At 38.5% G+C, this 16,798-nt stretch overlaps 1 protein-coding gene across 1 annotated transcript in view; it reads left to right on the forward strand.

The window, feature by feature from the left end:
- Nucleotides 1–2,830: 2,830 nt before the first annotated feature.
- Nucleotides 2,831–16,798, forward strand: part of LOC150084526 (protein king tubby 1-like) — a 100,508-nt gene continuing 86,540 nt past the window's right edge. Inside the window, exons 1-2 of the mRNA XM_090375286.1 lie at nucleotides 2,831–2,896; nucleotides 4,507–4,579. Coding sequence (XP_090231412.1) covers nucleotides 2,850–2,896; nucleotides 4,507–4,579 — 120 coding nt within the window. The 5' untranslated portion in view covers nucleotides 2,831–2,849. The remainder of the gene's footprint in view (nucleotides 2,897–4,506; nucleotides 4,580–16,798) is intronic.

A 16,798-nucleotide genomic window follows, 5' to 3' on the forward strand; every position in this document is an offset into this window, starting at 1 on the left:
GGAGCATTAGCAACTAAGGCCATATTGCTCCGGAATATGCGGTGGTCATTCCTTGACCTTTCCGCATCCTCCATATTTGGTGGTAACGGGCTCGAACCCCGGTCTAATCAAGAAGCGTGTGGTACGCACTGCTGCTCCTTCCCACCTGGCTACGGAGACGCCGGTATTGGTGCGTAAACCTCTATAATTCCATTGTACAATGTGCTGCATTTATTTGGGTTTGAAGAGGGAAGGTGAGTTTGTCCGTTTCTTGTGAGCAGTTTGCTTTTGACGGTCATATTTCTTTATATTTTTTTGTTTAGGGAAAAAAGGAATCTGAAAAAAAGGAATCCGGAATCTGTACATAATCAGTTTGACCAGGTGAAAATCCACTCTCTGTGCCACCTGCATGAAGATCAAGCACTGTTTTATCTTGTGCAGCTATATCTTCAGAGTCCATGCTGTTTGAATTTGGGTGTGGCAATTCAGTGGCTTGTTGTCTTCGTAATTTATTTGGCATTTTATTATTTCGAAATTACTTAATAAAAAAAAAAAAAGTTCAATTGATACGCATTTTGACCGCATGTTTCTTTGGTCCCTGAAAAGCTTTTAAGATCACCTTTAAATTCAAGTACAGCACCGATCTAGAAATGGTATTCTGGCTCCTAGTTATTCTATTAAGCCATTTAAGGATCCAGTACTCTAACCCGAGAAATTTGTTGCAGTGGGTTTTGGGCACCGAGGATGGGATAATAAACCGAGGGTCATGTTTTTTGCGAGCTCTTGGCGTAGTAGCAAACTGCTGCTTAGGTATTCGTTCTGGTGACTTTGAGTTGCTGAAATGTGAGCCCTCGTCCCATGTTAAGTCCAAGACCTTATGCTTGATGGTTTTTCCTGCGATATAGATTTCTATATTGTTCCTTAACCTTTTGTTTGTAAATGTCATTTGAGCTTATTTAGCGTGATTAAGTTCTAAACTGATGGATTCTAGATCTTTCCAGTTGTGTTTTGTGATTGGCAATTTGATGGAAGGTGCTTGATTAGGATTAGATAATGTTATGGATAGTTTCATGTTGTCCGCCTAAGAGAGAGAAAGTCCTGCCTTATACGGACGACATAAAATTCTACATAACATCAATGGTTCCTGTCTGAAAGAGACGGTTGTGCATAATCCAATATTTTTTCCTTCCTGTGTGGTTCAATAGTTGTCAAACAAGAAGCTATTATCAGAAACCCATGGACTGGATTTGACGTAAATTGAATTTATATACAGAACGTAAAGTGTAATAATAAACATCTGGAAATACTCTGGCATTACTAAAATCTTAAGATGAAATTCATTCCAACATTTAAAGACCACCAGGTCTTTAAAGGCAACAGCATTTAAAGAAATGTAAACATTCTCTCTGAAATCGAAGTTAAGGTCCATGTAAAAATCGCCTGTGCTTTGACAATGTCTCTTTTGAATACTTTTATTTTTTGATGACGGTGTGTACGATGCGTGCCAGAAAGAATAACATCTCTAACCAGATTAAATAACATCTAAAGAAAAGCTGATACAGTAAGATATTTAGACCATGTTAAGAACACAATTGTGAACAATTGTTGCGCCGATAAGTGAATTTTATATTCTGAAATAACTAGAATCTATTCTATAATCAATAGCAGAGCTCAGAACAAAACTTCGCATCACTAGGAATGGGAGCAAGGCGAGAGAGCACTTGAGAACGGGTTTCTTCCTGGATTTTCGCCTCTACTGTAACTTGCTCGCTTTCATCTCGTATCACAAACAAGCTCGACCTACTTGATCGCTGTTCCAAGAACCAGGAGCCACTTGCCTCTACAGAACTTCGCCAGAAGTTCAAGAGGGCGCCTACCTCTAGAAAAGTCGACTGTATTCAAAGAGATTTGAGCATGCGCGTTATAAATGACAACAGCGTACTGTGATCGCATTTAGTATATCATAAACTCGATTCCTGGTTGAGATTTTCGAATGAAATAGGATTCATCCTTGTAGATGCAAAACTCTATGCCAATATTGCGAACACATATATGATCAAGAAATGTTGGCTATTTTGATAATGCATAATAAAATAAAAATTAAATTCGCCACATCTAGTTCATTATTAATCAATGGAGATAAAAACGTACCACCGATGGACTCAAGACACCGCTTCAGCAGTTAATATTGGTACAAATAAATTACCATTACAGGATGTCACTGCTGCACGAGACATCTGTATTGATTTATTGGCATTTTTCGCGAAGAGCAGCGTCACCTTGCATTCATTATTTTTATTTTTTAAAGTGAAATCCATTTCAGTATCGATATTTAAAGTTAATTTACATCCTGTACCTTTGATTATCTTTTTAAAATTTTATTTCTTCTTCTCCCCCACCCCTTTAAATATACGTCGTTGTGCAAGAAAGCCGGGGAAAGGGTTAAATCAAAAAAGTAAGAAGGATATCTTGGCCCGTGGGGATGCTAAATCCATCAGCGAGTTGCACATCTCACGCGACTATCTGTCAGAATGAGTATGGCTCCAGTCCCTGGACATAAATAATTGACTCCACATAATTGTCCTTCTGAATTAGGGCCGTCGTACGAAGTCAGCACTCGACACCGGAGGACAAGGCTTTATTTATTGTTCCTCACACACCGGTTGTCATGGTTACGGCAGGTGGTGTTCTCTGCCCACGTGGCTCGGCTGCCACGTCACTAGTTACGTGCCATGTGGGTCATCTGTGTAGTGTGTGTGTGTGACACAGGTAGAAGGCAACCTTGCCTCTGTTCCCACGGGGTAATAACTGCGACGAATTTAAGTGTAATGTCACGGATTTAGCGACTCTTGAGGATACCTTATGGTCCAATGGAAACTCCAGCAGGTAACCAGCAATGGTTCCGACCTTCCAGCAGGTAGGATTTTGTCCGCGCACGTGACACGCAATTTAAATGCTTCCGTTCAGAACCACTTATTAATTAAAGTTAATTATTTTACGTTTTATTTAATAGGTTGCAAAGTTAATTGAGGCAGAGGGGTTCGGGGGGATCACTTAACTAGATTAAAGTAGAGAACAATATGCATAAATTTCGCCTACATTTTTGATGTTTTTTTTTTTTTCTTGGTCACCAGTCCAGAATGAGAATCTTAAATTTCATCAGAATGTTGAATAGTGATTTTAATATTTCAGTAATCTAAGGATGGGGGTGGGTAAAGCAAATTACGAAACGTTTTCAGGGAAAAAGCGTGCTTCAGGTATTAATATGTCTCTCATAAAGGGAGAAAAATAATAAAAACAGTAATATCTCTGTCAATTACTAATCGATTAAGCTGTGCTGGTTTTCTCGGTCTTTTCGAAATTATCGATCGCATTAAGACGTCTGTGTGACGTCATCGCTCAATATCTTTATTGTAAAGCAGCTGTTCGATGGATCCTGATGTTTTTTCTTAATAAGAAATCATTGGCTTCTAATCCTTTATGATACAATATGCACTGAAGCTTCTGAAGATTATAATATTGAGATCCAAACAAAATACTCTTGAAGACAAATTGGTTGGTCTTCCAATCGAGAAGCAATTTATAAAAATGTGGAAATAAGGCTGTTTGTCTGTCTATCTATAACCTGCAATCAGGCCTGTTCCACCTAATGAAGATCTACCTATACCGGATCCCCAAATTCATGGGACAAAATAAACAGTGATGAATATAGCGAGGATTGTAGTGTTGTAAACTTTGACAGATTTGGGCTACCAACCAGAAAAATTATAACGCACCGCATTTAAGAATTGAATAACTTAGTTTTCGTGATTTAAACATCTCCAAAGAGCAAGCAGAGCTCCTTGGTTTCAGGTTACAAGTGCAAGTTACTTGAAGTGGGAACTAACATTAGGATACATCTAAAGCATCATAAAGTGTTTTCTGCATATTTCGTTATGGAAGACATTATGTGTTTCAATAACGATATTTTTTGAATGAACTGGAGATTGAACACAACTCTAATGGACTGCGTATATTCCCATCAGTTGCTATGTTTCATGCTATTGGCTTGAAAGAAACATAAAAGTATGTCCAAGGTCCTGGCAATAAAGTATCATGACTTTGCTTGAATGTCTGTGGTGAGAATGTTAAGATAATTGGATTACTCACTGGACTACGGGGAGGATACAAACAATAAGGTTGTTTTCTGTATTTTTGGAACAGTCGTAACAGAAAGCATTAGATAAAAAGATAAAATATGTTGTAATTGTTGAACCAAAAAAGGTTCTTCTTCCTCCTCTACATCTTGGATCATGGATACGAAATAATTTGTAAAACTATTCGTATGAATTTTGCTCCAGTCTCCAGTGATTCGCTGACATATTTTATTAATAACTACTCCGCTGCTCGCTTGTATTATTTGTCATTCCATTCACCCTACCGACCCTTTTAAAAGGGTCATATTTCAGAAGCAGAATGCCAAATTTGAGTTCAACTCTATTAATTTGTTTAAAACAGCTGTTCACTTAACATTATGTTTATTTACAGTTCTGGGAGTAATTCGCTGTCCTCTGGTGGCCCCGCAGAAGATTTTATTCGGCAACAAAAACTAGATTACCACGTAAGTAAAATTAATTTCCCACTTTTGTCCCTAGAAAATTTATTGCAAGAACATTTCTCGTGAACCAAGTGTTTAAAGATGCACGCAATTTAGTTAAGAGCATTTTCTTGCCACAAACACAGAAATGATAACGTTAACCGCTTTGTGCATCAAAGCCTGAATCCATTCGGTTGCTAAAATGCACGTTGTTTTATAATTCTATTTTTAATAATAGTTTCATTCTCCTGACACTTTTGAATTCCTGTTTTGAATCTTTTGTTTTGTGTGTGTATTATAACGAATTGTTGCTGGATGGAAGGAATTCAATTACAACTCAAGACGAAAGGTCCATTAGTTTAGGACATTAGCACACTTGCTAATACTAGTGGGCTAATGTTCTAAGCCTAAAATGCATTTAATTGACTGATTCTTCCCTTGAAAACTGCCAAACAATCACCCTAAAGCACTTTACAAACTGTAATCTAAAAATATTCACTTTCACACTGCTCAGAACCGCACACTAAATCATGAAATTCAAGTCAAACGCCATATTATAATCCAGGCACAATAGCAGAGAATCTGCTGTCTCTAGCAGAATCCATTAAAGAACGTTTCTGGTTCTCTCAAGTGGAAGTAATTTAATCCCACAACAAACTGGAATTGTTCATCTGCAAAGGAATGATGAAGACATCAAAGCTATCTGAAGTCCTTGTTTAATGTTCTGAAAATAAATCTTTTGCACCTCACACTCAGCCTCCTTCCACTCTATAAGTTTGCATTCCTAGAAGTTGCTTCTCACGTATGAATGAATGATTTGAACTATTCTTCATTTATTAATTCCTAATTCACACTCTTGACCCATTTTCCTCTTCTCCTGATGGAGGAGAGGTCTTCCATTGGAAAGGTTGCTGTAGCTTGCAGTAAACAACAGCCTTGATATAAATATTCATCCAAAAAGCCTCTGTAAATTTCAGTGCAATCAAAGATGTAGTTTGCCAATCTCAGGTGGAGGGAGTAGGGTTCTTCCTGGTGAGTTATCCCGGATTCTTCACCACAACTATAGATAGGGAGGAGGTTGTGATGATTAAAAATGTGTATTTAAAGCGTGAAAGTTGTTGGGACCAAAATTTGGGGATTCAGATGGGTTTCCATTGCCGAATAGACTTCAGGGTAGTGTATTGTCACGGACAATATTCTTGCAGCGGTGGATGATGATAAAAAAAAAAAGGTGGAACATCGGTGTTTGCAGATGATGATGTCCTTTGGGCAAACAAGGAGGAAGAACTTCAAGAGAAACTAACTTGGGAAAGGGTAGCCGGTGTGTGTGGTCTAAAGATAAGTGGCAAGAAAAGCAAAGAGATGGTGATGGATAGAGGGGAAGAGGGAGTGTGAAATTGAGGAAGGAAATGTTGGAGGTGGTGTATAATTTTAAGTGACTAGGGAGTTTATTAACAAAGGATGGCAGCCTAGATATGGAAATAACTTGGAGAATAGCAGCTATTCAGAGTTTCTTCTGGGCTAAGAGAGTTCCAATAAAGTATAAAAAGCTAATAAATAAGGGCATATTTAATCCCTATTTTGACCTATGCCGCTGAGAGGTGGAGGATGAATAAAAAGGATTCTAGCAGAATTCAAGCAATGGAAATTAAGGTGTTAAGGGCTATGCTAGCTAAAACTAGAAGAAATAAAATTAGGAATACTGATATAAGAATGAATTTGGGAATATAAAGTATAAGGGAGATGATTATATCACGTTTAGCCACATGAAGAGAATGAACTTGGACAGATTACTTAGAAGAATGTTTGAGATGAAAATGGACAAGAAGAGGCCGAGAGGAAGAGGTGTAAAGATCAGATTAGAGAAGATGTAGAAACAGAGGGAACTGAGTGGGAGAGAATAATGCAAGACAAGATCTGGGAAGACAGAAAAAGATGGAAGGCTTTGACTCACCTGACCCAACCGAAGGTTGGAACAGTGATGGAAATGACTTCATCTTCGAAGACAGTACCTATGTTTTAATGCTTACTAGAATACAGTAATTATAAAATTCCTTTCATCTGTAGAAAGAAAAGCATTAATGACGTAATCATAGATCAAATATACATACTTTTTTATTAACGCAAGTGAGCAATCCTAATTTAGTGAAGTTAATACAGCAAGTAGAGAGAATTTTAAATTCTTATTCAGTAGCAAGTTCAGTACTGATGGAAAAGAATCAGTCTACACGATATATTAAGAACTATTTTTCTGGAAAATGGGTGGGCTTCCATCACTAAAGCAGGTTACAAATTGTGCTCTGTTCTAGGAAACAAGCGAGACACCAATAACTAGAATAAAACACGAAGACACACACAACTTTCAGTTTTACTCGTATATGCACCTGCGTGAATGGGCTTCTCAGAAAGACAGCTGTACCCACAATCTACCATACATCAAACCCGGAAAAGATCACAGAGATATAAATAAATAAGCGTGTCATCGGGAAGGGACTTTACTGATTTAATAAATTATTATTTATTCCTGAAGTTATTAATAAGAAGTACTTAGTCTTATTTATCATATGAGCTGGCACATTTCGCTATCTTTGCTTTTACCTTATTGTGGAGTTAAAAAGAAAAGGGATGGATCAAATGAAGTCGCATAAATGATGCATCTTAGTCAACCAAGATCAACGTGAATAGTTTTTAAAAGTGGAAACCAAAACGATTTGGAAAATGTGCCAGAGCGTCTTGAGTGACCTATAAGGTCATTCACCTGGCTTGAATGACCTTATAGGTCACTCATAAGGTCATTCAAGCCAGGTGAATGACCTGGCTTGAATGACCTTAGAGTGCTGTCTTCTTATAGGAATGAACACATTGCGCAATACGTTGCTGTTGTCATCCTGAATGGTGCGTTTTATTTTGAGAGTCAGTGTACTGAGATTAACCTTTTTTTATTAATACGTTAATCAGAGAGTTCTGCAATGTCAGCCCTTCGTTTCTGTTGAAACTGTTGATTTAGTTTGGATGCAGGAACCATCTTTGAGTTGTCTACATTGAATTTATTTATCGCATCCAAGAACGTTTGTATGGAAGCCGATGTAACCCAGGTTAATATAGGGTGAAACCATGTTAGGGATGTTGACTTTTCCATAACTGACACTTCCCTTGTGTCAAAGAGCGAGGCTCCAGGACATAAAGAAAAGAGATCGTAGAATTCAGACAATTCAAAGACACAATACACCAACGTGACTGTTTTAGTTTTCGGCGCTAGTTCTAACAACCAAACTCAAATTGAAATCCTACTAATTTCTCTGTTGTCAATCCAAATGTCCTTAATGCCCTTCTAAGTTTGTTCAAAATATAATATAAATAAATTTGGCGCAATCTACACCACGATATCCTATATGGAGAAATGATCTCATTATAATGTCAGTTTTCATAACTACATCCACCCATTTCTCTCAATTTCTCTTTCTACACGATGCTGTTGATGTACCATGTAAAGTTCAAGAAAGAAAACTTTAATTTATTCTCTTTTATCTCGACATTAAGGCCTTTCTGTTTGGAACTCAATTTGGATCGTGTATTTCGGTTAAATTATTTTCAGCCACTGCTCTCTATTCTTAATAACAAGGTTAAAAGTTCTTTAAAGAGGAAGAGTTTCCTCCAGCGTTTGATGTATTACGAAATTCACCGATCGCTAATGAGAAAAGCCCGCTTACTTTAATATTACTCGTTATCCATGAATGTTAAGTTGTTTCAGTCAACAAAGTCATGTCGTTCTAGTTCCAAAACAGATTATTATCGCTCATATAATGCGAGTTGTTTTATCATCATTAAAAGACCCGTTTTTATTTAAAAACCAGCAGCCACTTAATTAGGTTTCTTAAACTAACAAATACCACAACTTCAAATATATGGTGGACATTATCTAAATCATTGTATGCTTTTGGAGTCGACTACCTTTAAGGATATTTGTTTTAAAACGCTTCTGTTTGGCTTCTTCATTAGGATCCTGGCGGTTTGCATAACAGTGGCACTTATCTAGAAAATTAAGTACCATCAGTTTGGACCTCCATTAGTTCCTAGATTAAAGAAACAGAAATGACCTCTGCCCCACTACGACATGGTGAGAGAGACGCTGGAACGATCGGCCAAAGTTTCCCGCTTGACGAAATGGCAGATATCCAAGGAAGAAGAATGGACAGAAGTCCCGAAACTGGGATCATGCTAAAATATCACAAAGCCTTTGGATTTAACGTGGCTTACTCTACGAATGGATGTGAACAAGAGGCCAGTTTATGAACGACAGCGGCTACTAACAGAATTCAAAATATTTCTGCTGATTTCTAATAATTTCAACTTGATGTTCACACCTTCCACTGGCCAATCAGTGTAATCTTGAAAGACATGAGTATCGTCGTTCCAGAAATATCAGGTTAGGTAATTATAAAGTAGGAGATGGAATATACAGTAATACAATAGAAATGGAAGATAAATACACAATTGTATATTAAAATTGGCAATAAACAGATGGATTCATCGGGAAAACCTTTTCGGTTCAGTTATCCGGAGCTGAGTTGAGACCAGCTAACAGAGCTGGCTTTAAAATTCCCAACAGGTTATTAGCATCGGAAAATACTGCAGAAGTTTTCATCCCTTATTTCATCGTTAGTGGAACCATAATTTATATTCAGTTGAACAGCGGAATACATAACGTTGTCAATTCACTGACGTACACAATAAAGAGCGTCAGTGACATTTTCCCCTGAATATGTTTTCCATATTCGATCTGCCTCTTTCACTACATTGAAATACAGTTATGTGTTTCTAAATTGTAATTTGCACAAAGAGATCGTTAAGGTTATGTGACCATTACTTTTTGGGCCTTTGTCTTTAAAATCCGAATAACAATTGCAGTGGCCCATAAGACTAGAGAACAATATTCACTGGAAATACGATTGAAAACATCGAAGATATAATTCCAAAGAAGGCTATTTTAGCGTAGTAATATACTTCGTCTTTTCCATCTGCTCCATTATGAATTTCTAATATGGCCGTTATGAATTCGGTAGCTAAAAGGGAGACGTTCAGACTCTTTGCAGAAACAAAATCAATTTCCGATACTCTTCGTCTTCTTCTTCTATTATATCTAAGAATCCTGGGAGATATTTTATTGTTTAATGCTGAATTTACGTTTTCTGAAAGGACAGTATTTAGTTCTTATTGAAGGGTTTTAGGCTCATCAGCGACTTAGGTCATATTGCGCGGTATATAATGTCTGTAAATTGCGTGTGATCTGCGGTCCATTTGATGTTTTCTGGACGAATTTTTTTCTTAAATTAAATGATCTTTTTCTTACACCAGCTAAGATGCATGATGTGTCTTTGGACGCTGAATATTATTAAGGTGAAGGCTTCAATTTCAAAAGAGAGAACTACAGTGAATTGATGGCTTGGGCTCTAATAACTGAAAGACTCAACTAAGTTCCGTTTGATACTAGTTCATCATGAGTAGTACGCAAGGCAGTTATTAAACCACAAATGCACCCTTTCCACTGAAGCCACGCCATAAAAGAAAGATGTAAAAATAAATGATCAGAAAAATGATATGGAACAGACATCTGCACGCTAATTTATAAGTAATATAAACGTTAATACAGCAAAACCACTAATAGGGCAGGGCGAAGCTACGCCTTGAAATGGTTGTCAAAGAGAACTAAGAATGGGGACAGGAAAGCGACAGCAGACAAGAAGAGAAGAGCAGCGATAGACCCCCTTATTTGATCACAGCGGAAGAATCGCTGAAAGCGAAAGCCCGGCAGAAGTGGAATCCGAGTTGATTAGGTACTTCGCGAAGATATTTACAGTTGAGAGACCATTCGAACCAAGGAGGAACGGTGACAGTCGGATTTCTGCAAATAAGTGATATAACGATCTCGAGGAAGAGCCTATTAGAAAAGTTATTCAATTTAAGGAAAAGATCTAGAGGTGTGCAGTATTGCCATATTAAAAGGGCTGCACTGAATGCGTCAGCACGTTGGAAATGTTAGCGAGGTCATCATTAGACGATCCGTCTTTGATGGAAGAAGTGCTAATGAGTTCTTATTGAAGAAATAAGGTGATGGCAACTATATACCGATTAGTTTGATTTCAGTAGCGGATAAGACCATGGAGTCTGTGATTTAGGTTACGTTACGATAGGTATGGTATCCTCAATAAATAAAGATCATAGTATTTGGTTAATGCCCTGATTGGTCTTGCCCTAGCGATCTGGAAATTATGACGAAGTCGTAAAACAGTTGGATCTGAACAACTTGATTCCAATAAAGCTTTGGACACAGTTCTCATAAAAGGTTTTCTTGAGGGTTACCGACAAGATTCTTTGATGGATAAGTGCTTGGCTTAAAGATATGGAACAGTGAATAATGCTGGGGACCCGTCCTATTTGTATTTAATGGCATTTACGTGGGAATACACAAGAAGCTGTCTGACACGTTGTAGATCACTGGTAAAAGTTGCCTGTTAAGTGGATGAGAGTTTGGTTGGCCAAACTCTCCACCTCTCGGTGCAAAGCACTTAACATTCCGACTTTGAATTAACAGTCCGCACTCGATGAGGAGTTTTCAGAGATTTGGAAGTCTTGGAGTTTTTGATTTCTGAGGCAGAGAATGGTTAAGGAAACTCTTTGGTCATTTAGTCATTCTAATATGAACACAATAAAAAAACAAACAGTTAAGTAACTCAAGCACTCGACTTGGTGTCCTTAAGCATAATTACAGAGAGCTGCCACCAATCTGATTTCAGCTCTCCCTCCATTGCTGTTATCTGAAAAAATCTCTCTCCAGAAGATGAACCTTAAAAGTTTTGTTATTGTCTATCCATTTGTTTTATTTAAAGCGCTTCATTAAATACAAATTACAACACCAATTGTATATAAAAAGCTTTTCCCCTGTTTCTGAAATGAATGCTGCGTAGCGCTACATTTCTCATCCTCTTGAAACGGGGGACCTTTCGAAGGAAAGGGAAATTAACCGTGAATTCAAAGGCTGAAAAATTTAAAAGGAACGGAGTAATTAAAGGAATAAAAGGAAGCGTCTTTAACACAATTTAGAGTATTGGTTCAACATGACTGTTGTTGAGTGGTGAAGTCACAATTAATATTCGACAAAATTAACAGAACAAAATGTTTTTCATGAATACTTTACTGTGAACAGTGTCGCCGCAGGAGAAACTTTGATATAAAAAAGTAAAGTGCAGCCATTATCAACCCACTGCAGGATGGAAGCCTCCTCAACAATTCATGCTGAGGGAAATGGACCATAATCTGCCACGCTGGTCCAGTGCGGGTTGGCAGATCGACCGTATTCAGCAGTCAGGGGCTTGAACCCCGGTCTATTCAAAGAGCGTGTGTTACTGCCCTCCCGCTCCTGACCACTCGGCTACGGAGGCCTTTCTTGATATAAATAGCCATGCAAATTCCGAATATCCAATAGAAATCGATCTACCACCTTACAGACCCTCACATTATGCAAATTATTCATGCATATAGAAATACGGCTTGCGACCACATCACTTTTTTCTCGGTTTTAGGATTGCTCAGTGGGAAAACTACATTTCCAGTACTCAGAATGGCAAGTCATCGTCATTTAAAGGATTCTTTGAGATGGTGGTCCGTTGCGCGACTTGAAGAAGGGCGATCACAGACGGAGGTATCACGTTGTGTCATGCAGTGTTTTTTCGGCAACGTAGAAGAAGTTTCAGGAGACAGGAACCATACAAGAAGAGCTGTCTAACGTCACCCGAGAGCTAGGTCAACCAGAACAGACCTGACTGTAATCTGGCTCTAACAGCAAGACGGAACCCTACAATATCCTGTCATCAACTGTCTCTTGCAAAGCCAGTCAGTGTGAGTGGTGTGTTGTTCGACTGTTCTCTTAGTTAGCCCCGGGGGTGACGCTGGGGTGACTAGGATATTTATTCTTGCTGTTTGTAAGAGTCTTTAATATTTTCTGTGCGAAGACATAGGAGTTGTTATCCTAGTTGCTGGCCGACGGCCACAGTATCACTGCTCATACCTCCGCGAGGTCCGGGGTGGGCAGGCAGGGGGTGAATCCCCTTGCCTGGCGAAATTGAGCTAAACGTAGATAGGACAAGGTGCTCGTTAATTGAGTTAATTCCAAGAGAGAGTGAATATTATCTCTCGGGAGTTTATTTGAGCATTACTGTGCCCTTGTGAATTGGCTTAGGCCTACGTGAGTTATCTCCGGGACCACCACCCGTTTAACTTGGGTGGAGGAGATTTTAGATTACATTTGAGAACAGTTTTCTCGTGTATTTTAGAAATCCATTTTGAACTGAGTTGGGACTGGCTCCTTGCTCGCTTACAATTATTGTAAATAGTTGTAAATAGTTGGTTCTTATTGACTAATTTTAATTGTATTTAAAGTTTATAAACTAATGTCTTCCTCTGATGATTTAAGTGAGGAGGAGCTGCTGGCGGCGTCGAGTGAAGTGACTGATGAAGAACGAGATGATATAGCACGTGGGGTCTTAGTACAGGCTGCAGAGTTGGCTGAGATAGAAGTATCTAGTGGACGAGCATCACAAAGAACCTCAAGTAAAGTTCGATCTAAAGTAGTTCAGAAAGATAAAGATTCAAAAAAGAAAAAGAGGAAGCAGGGTGATGACTTTTCTGATGGTGGACAAAGTAGTAAAGAAAAAAAGAGAAGGAAAAAGAAGAATGATGAGAAGAAAACTAATGAGAATAAGGATTTTGAATATGTTTTTCAGATAAGAAGGAGATTGAATGAGTTCTTATTCGATGCTAGTAGTAAAGTGCCGCATAATTCTATTCCAGTAATAATGAGTTTGTGGGAAGTTGTAGAGAAAAAAGCGTTAGAAATTTATACAGAGAATGTGTTATTGAAAGAAAGACTTGAAAAGAAGGAAGATAAAGTCAGAGAGGTAAATTATGCTGCAATAGTTAAAAGTTCTGAGAGTGTAGTTAATGTACCTAAAGTAATGATAATTAAGGCATTAACAACAAGACATAAAACAAGTGACGAAGTGAAGACAGATGTTATGAAGGAAGTTAGACCCTTGCTATCCTCAGTGAAAGTTAGAAATGTTAGATCAATTAGAGATCGAGCGGTGTTGATTGAGGCAGAAAGAGAAGAAGACATAGTGAAATTAAAAGCATGTAAAAGAATCCAGGAATTGGGTCTAAGTTATTCTATCCCTAAGCCAATTCTACCACGTATTGTGATATTTGATGTAGAAAAGGACATTGAGCGTGAAGAACTATTGGAAAAATTGTGGTTAAGAAATTTTAAGGATAATAAGATAAGTGAAAAAAAGTTTAAGGAGAAGGTGGAGATATTAACTGTGAATAATAATAAGGTAACTCATCTAAATAATTGGGTGATTCAATTGGATTCAGAAATATGGAAGATGATTAAAATAAAAAGTAGATTGTTTTTAAGGTGGACGGCTTGTAAATTCAAGGAAGTTTATTCTGTTACGCAATGTTTTAAATGTATGACTTATGGTCACATAGCGAAGTATTGTAAAAGAGAGGTGCTGTGTGGTCATTGTGGAGAATTAAATCATTCTTATAGGGATTGTAAGAATAAGGATAAGAGGGTACATTGTTACGTATGTGGAAAGAAAGGTATGCCGGCAGATCACTCGGCAGTGGACAAGAAGTGCCCCGAATATGCAAGAGCACTAGAAATTTATAAGAGGAAAGTAGATTATAGTTGAAGTTGTTATTGTCTTGGGTATGATCATAAGTCCTGCTGAAAGTATCAGAATTAGGATGGATTGACCACAGTGACCATGACAGCATTTCCCTTGGAATAAATTTTCCTTGGAATAAATTAGATTGAATTAGTTATGTTGTGTAATATGTGAAGTGGTTATATATTATAGATGTAAGGAAATGTGAGAGTTGAGGAGTAAGTCGTCCTGTTAGATGAAAAACAGTTGAATATCTCAGAAATGAATATTTTTGATACTACATGTGGTAGTTAGAAACTAGATAGTAAGAAATCATGTAATTGAGTAAGAGTAGTATTGTGAAATAAGAACTGGAGCTGTTAGTGGCATTAAGGTTGTTTTAAGATTGTTTATTTTATAGATTTTGTGAGTGAGCAAGGATCCAGAAATCCCTGGAATTCTAGTTTTAAATTACAGAAATTGAAAGATAAAGCAAATGTCAAGCTTAATATGAAATGGTTAGATGATGAAGAAACCCTGTCGCGCGGAGAAGAGTGAGTCTTAAAAGAAGTATTAGTTGGATAGTAGCAGCCTACCTCCACGCGGTAGGGATGGCAACTCTCCCCATTAAAATCTAAGAAATTAAAAAAAAAAAAAAAGGTGGATTTTTCTTGGGAGAGGCTAAGTGGCTTAGTTGTGTTATAGTTTGTTATACTGTTACAAAATTTTCTTTTACAATTGAATTCTAACAGACTCTGATACAAGTTCCTTTCAAGAATTAGCCATGGATGGGCTACGGCCCAGGGAATGGCCTTCCTTGAAAGAGGTTTAAAATGGAATGTTCTCTTAGTTGCCAGAAGGTATGAACACTAAGAAAGAAGGTCCCACCAGCATCCGTCTTTGGCACAGGGAGCTGAACTAGAGACAATAGAAAGCACTTGTCGGGATGCCTGCACTCTTGCAATAGCGAGAGTGAAGGCAGCCAGCAGAAAGGAGCATTTTACAGAAAAGATGAATGCAGGGAAGGCATATGAAGGCAGCAGAGCGGAAGGCACTTCCAAGGCGAAAACAGAGGAGAGGAAAATGCTTAGTGCAAGGGAATGTCCTTAGAGAAGAGCATGGGATGGCGGAAGGAAGAGAAAGTGCGAAAGCGTGAGTAGAAGTTCTGCTTGCTGCGAGGAGTCATCTGGAAAGTTGGGGTATCGGTTGAATTTGACTATGGAAGAGTTGATTCACTTATTGTAGGAGACTTTTCTGATGGAATGATCAGGGTGGTGCAGCAGAGCAGAGCAGACGTCGACCATCAGACGGGTTTCAAATCCCGCCAGGGTATTCCCTGGTTAGCTGGAAGAGTGAGTATGATGGTTCTCTCAGATCAGTGCTGTCTTTACTACGAGGATTATGTCCCGTTGGGTATTCATTCAGTTCTGGTTGTGGCCGGTGATGAGATAAGAGCAGATGCGAGGAAAGGCAAAGCGGTTTCAGGAACATTTTATCTGGATGTCTCATTTGTAGAATCAGACGTGGAAATTTGATACCAGGGCCTCTTGAAGACTGCAGAGGCATACCTGCTAAAAGTTAAAAACGCATCTTTTGATTTTAACAGGTTGCTCTCCGGAATGAGTGTGGATAAAATTAGATCCAGTAACAGTTGATTATGTAGGTCCAGGTAGATGTTACATGAGTGCATTAAGTGATGCCAGTCCTCTACATTCACAATGGACATCATTTATAAACCCAAAGTCCTGACGTCGCTTTTTGAATGACCCATGTCCTTTCAGAAGAAAGGTAGTATGTACATTAGGAAAGAACCAGTCAAGGTAGCAATAGTTTAGTTATACTGCCCTTGGTGGAATCATCCCAACAGATTTGTCATAGGGAGATTAGTTCCTGCCAAATACGCCGGAGTTCTTGTTTTGGATCTACATCGACAAGAGTTTTTATCCCGGGGAATTCAGCTTCTTTGTTCTTTTTGATAGTATGGGAAAGCCCTGTGAAGGCCGCTTGGAGGTCAAGGAGGATACAGCCTGTCAATACTTGCAATGCTTCTGTTGACGTCGTTCTACATGTCCGAGTCATTTTTAATAACATCAACCGTTGTATCTGCAGGATAACGTTCCTAGTACTGATGATGGACAAACGATGGAACCATACGGCAGCGCGATATGTTACGATCGGTACAAAGACAGATAAATAAAGGTGGAGTCTTCAGTCTTTGCGGGTGAAACAAGAAAGCATGCTGATATAATTATTAGCCTTTTGTTTCATGGACTTTGGATATGACAAGAAAGTTTTGTGATCATCCCAACGACTGCTGTGAACAGGACGATCAGAAAACTTAAATCCGATTAAACATGTATGGGATGCCCTTGGGCGTCGAATTTCACGCCAACAGCCAGCTCCTCGGTCACTTGGTGAGGTAGGGTCTGCGCTGGTGGAACAATGAGATTTGTTCCCGCAGACACCCTTATATCAAGCATGGTTCACCGTTGTCAAGTCGCTTTAGTAGTTGGAGGGGACCATAAGCCGTGCTTAT

Source organism: Mastigoproctus giganteus, chromosome 6, assembly GCF_048544385.1.
Source record: "Mastigoproctus giganteus isolate SK-2022 chromosome 6, ASM4854438v1, whole genome shotgun sequence".
In the NCBI taxonomy this organism is placed as follows: Eukaryota; Metazoa; Arthropoda; class Arachnida; order Uropygi; family Thelyphonidae; genus Mastigoproctus; species Mastigoproctus giganteus.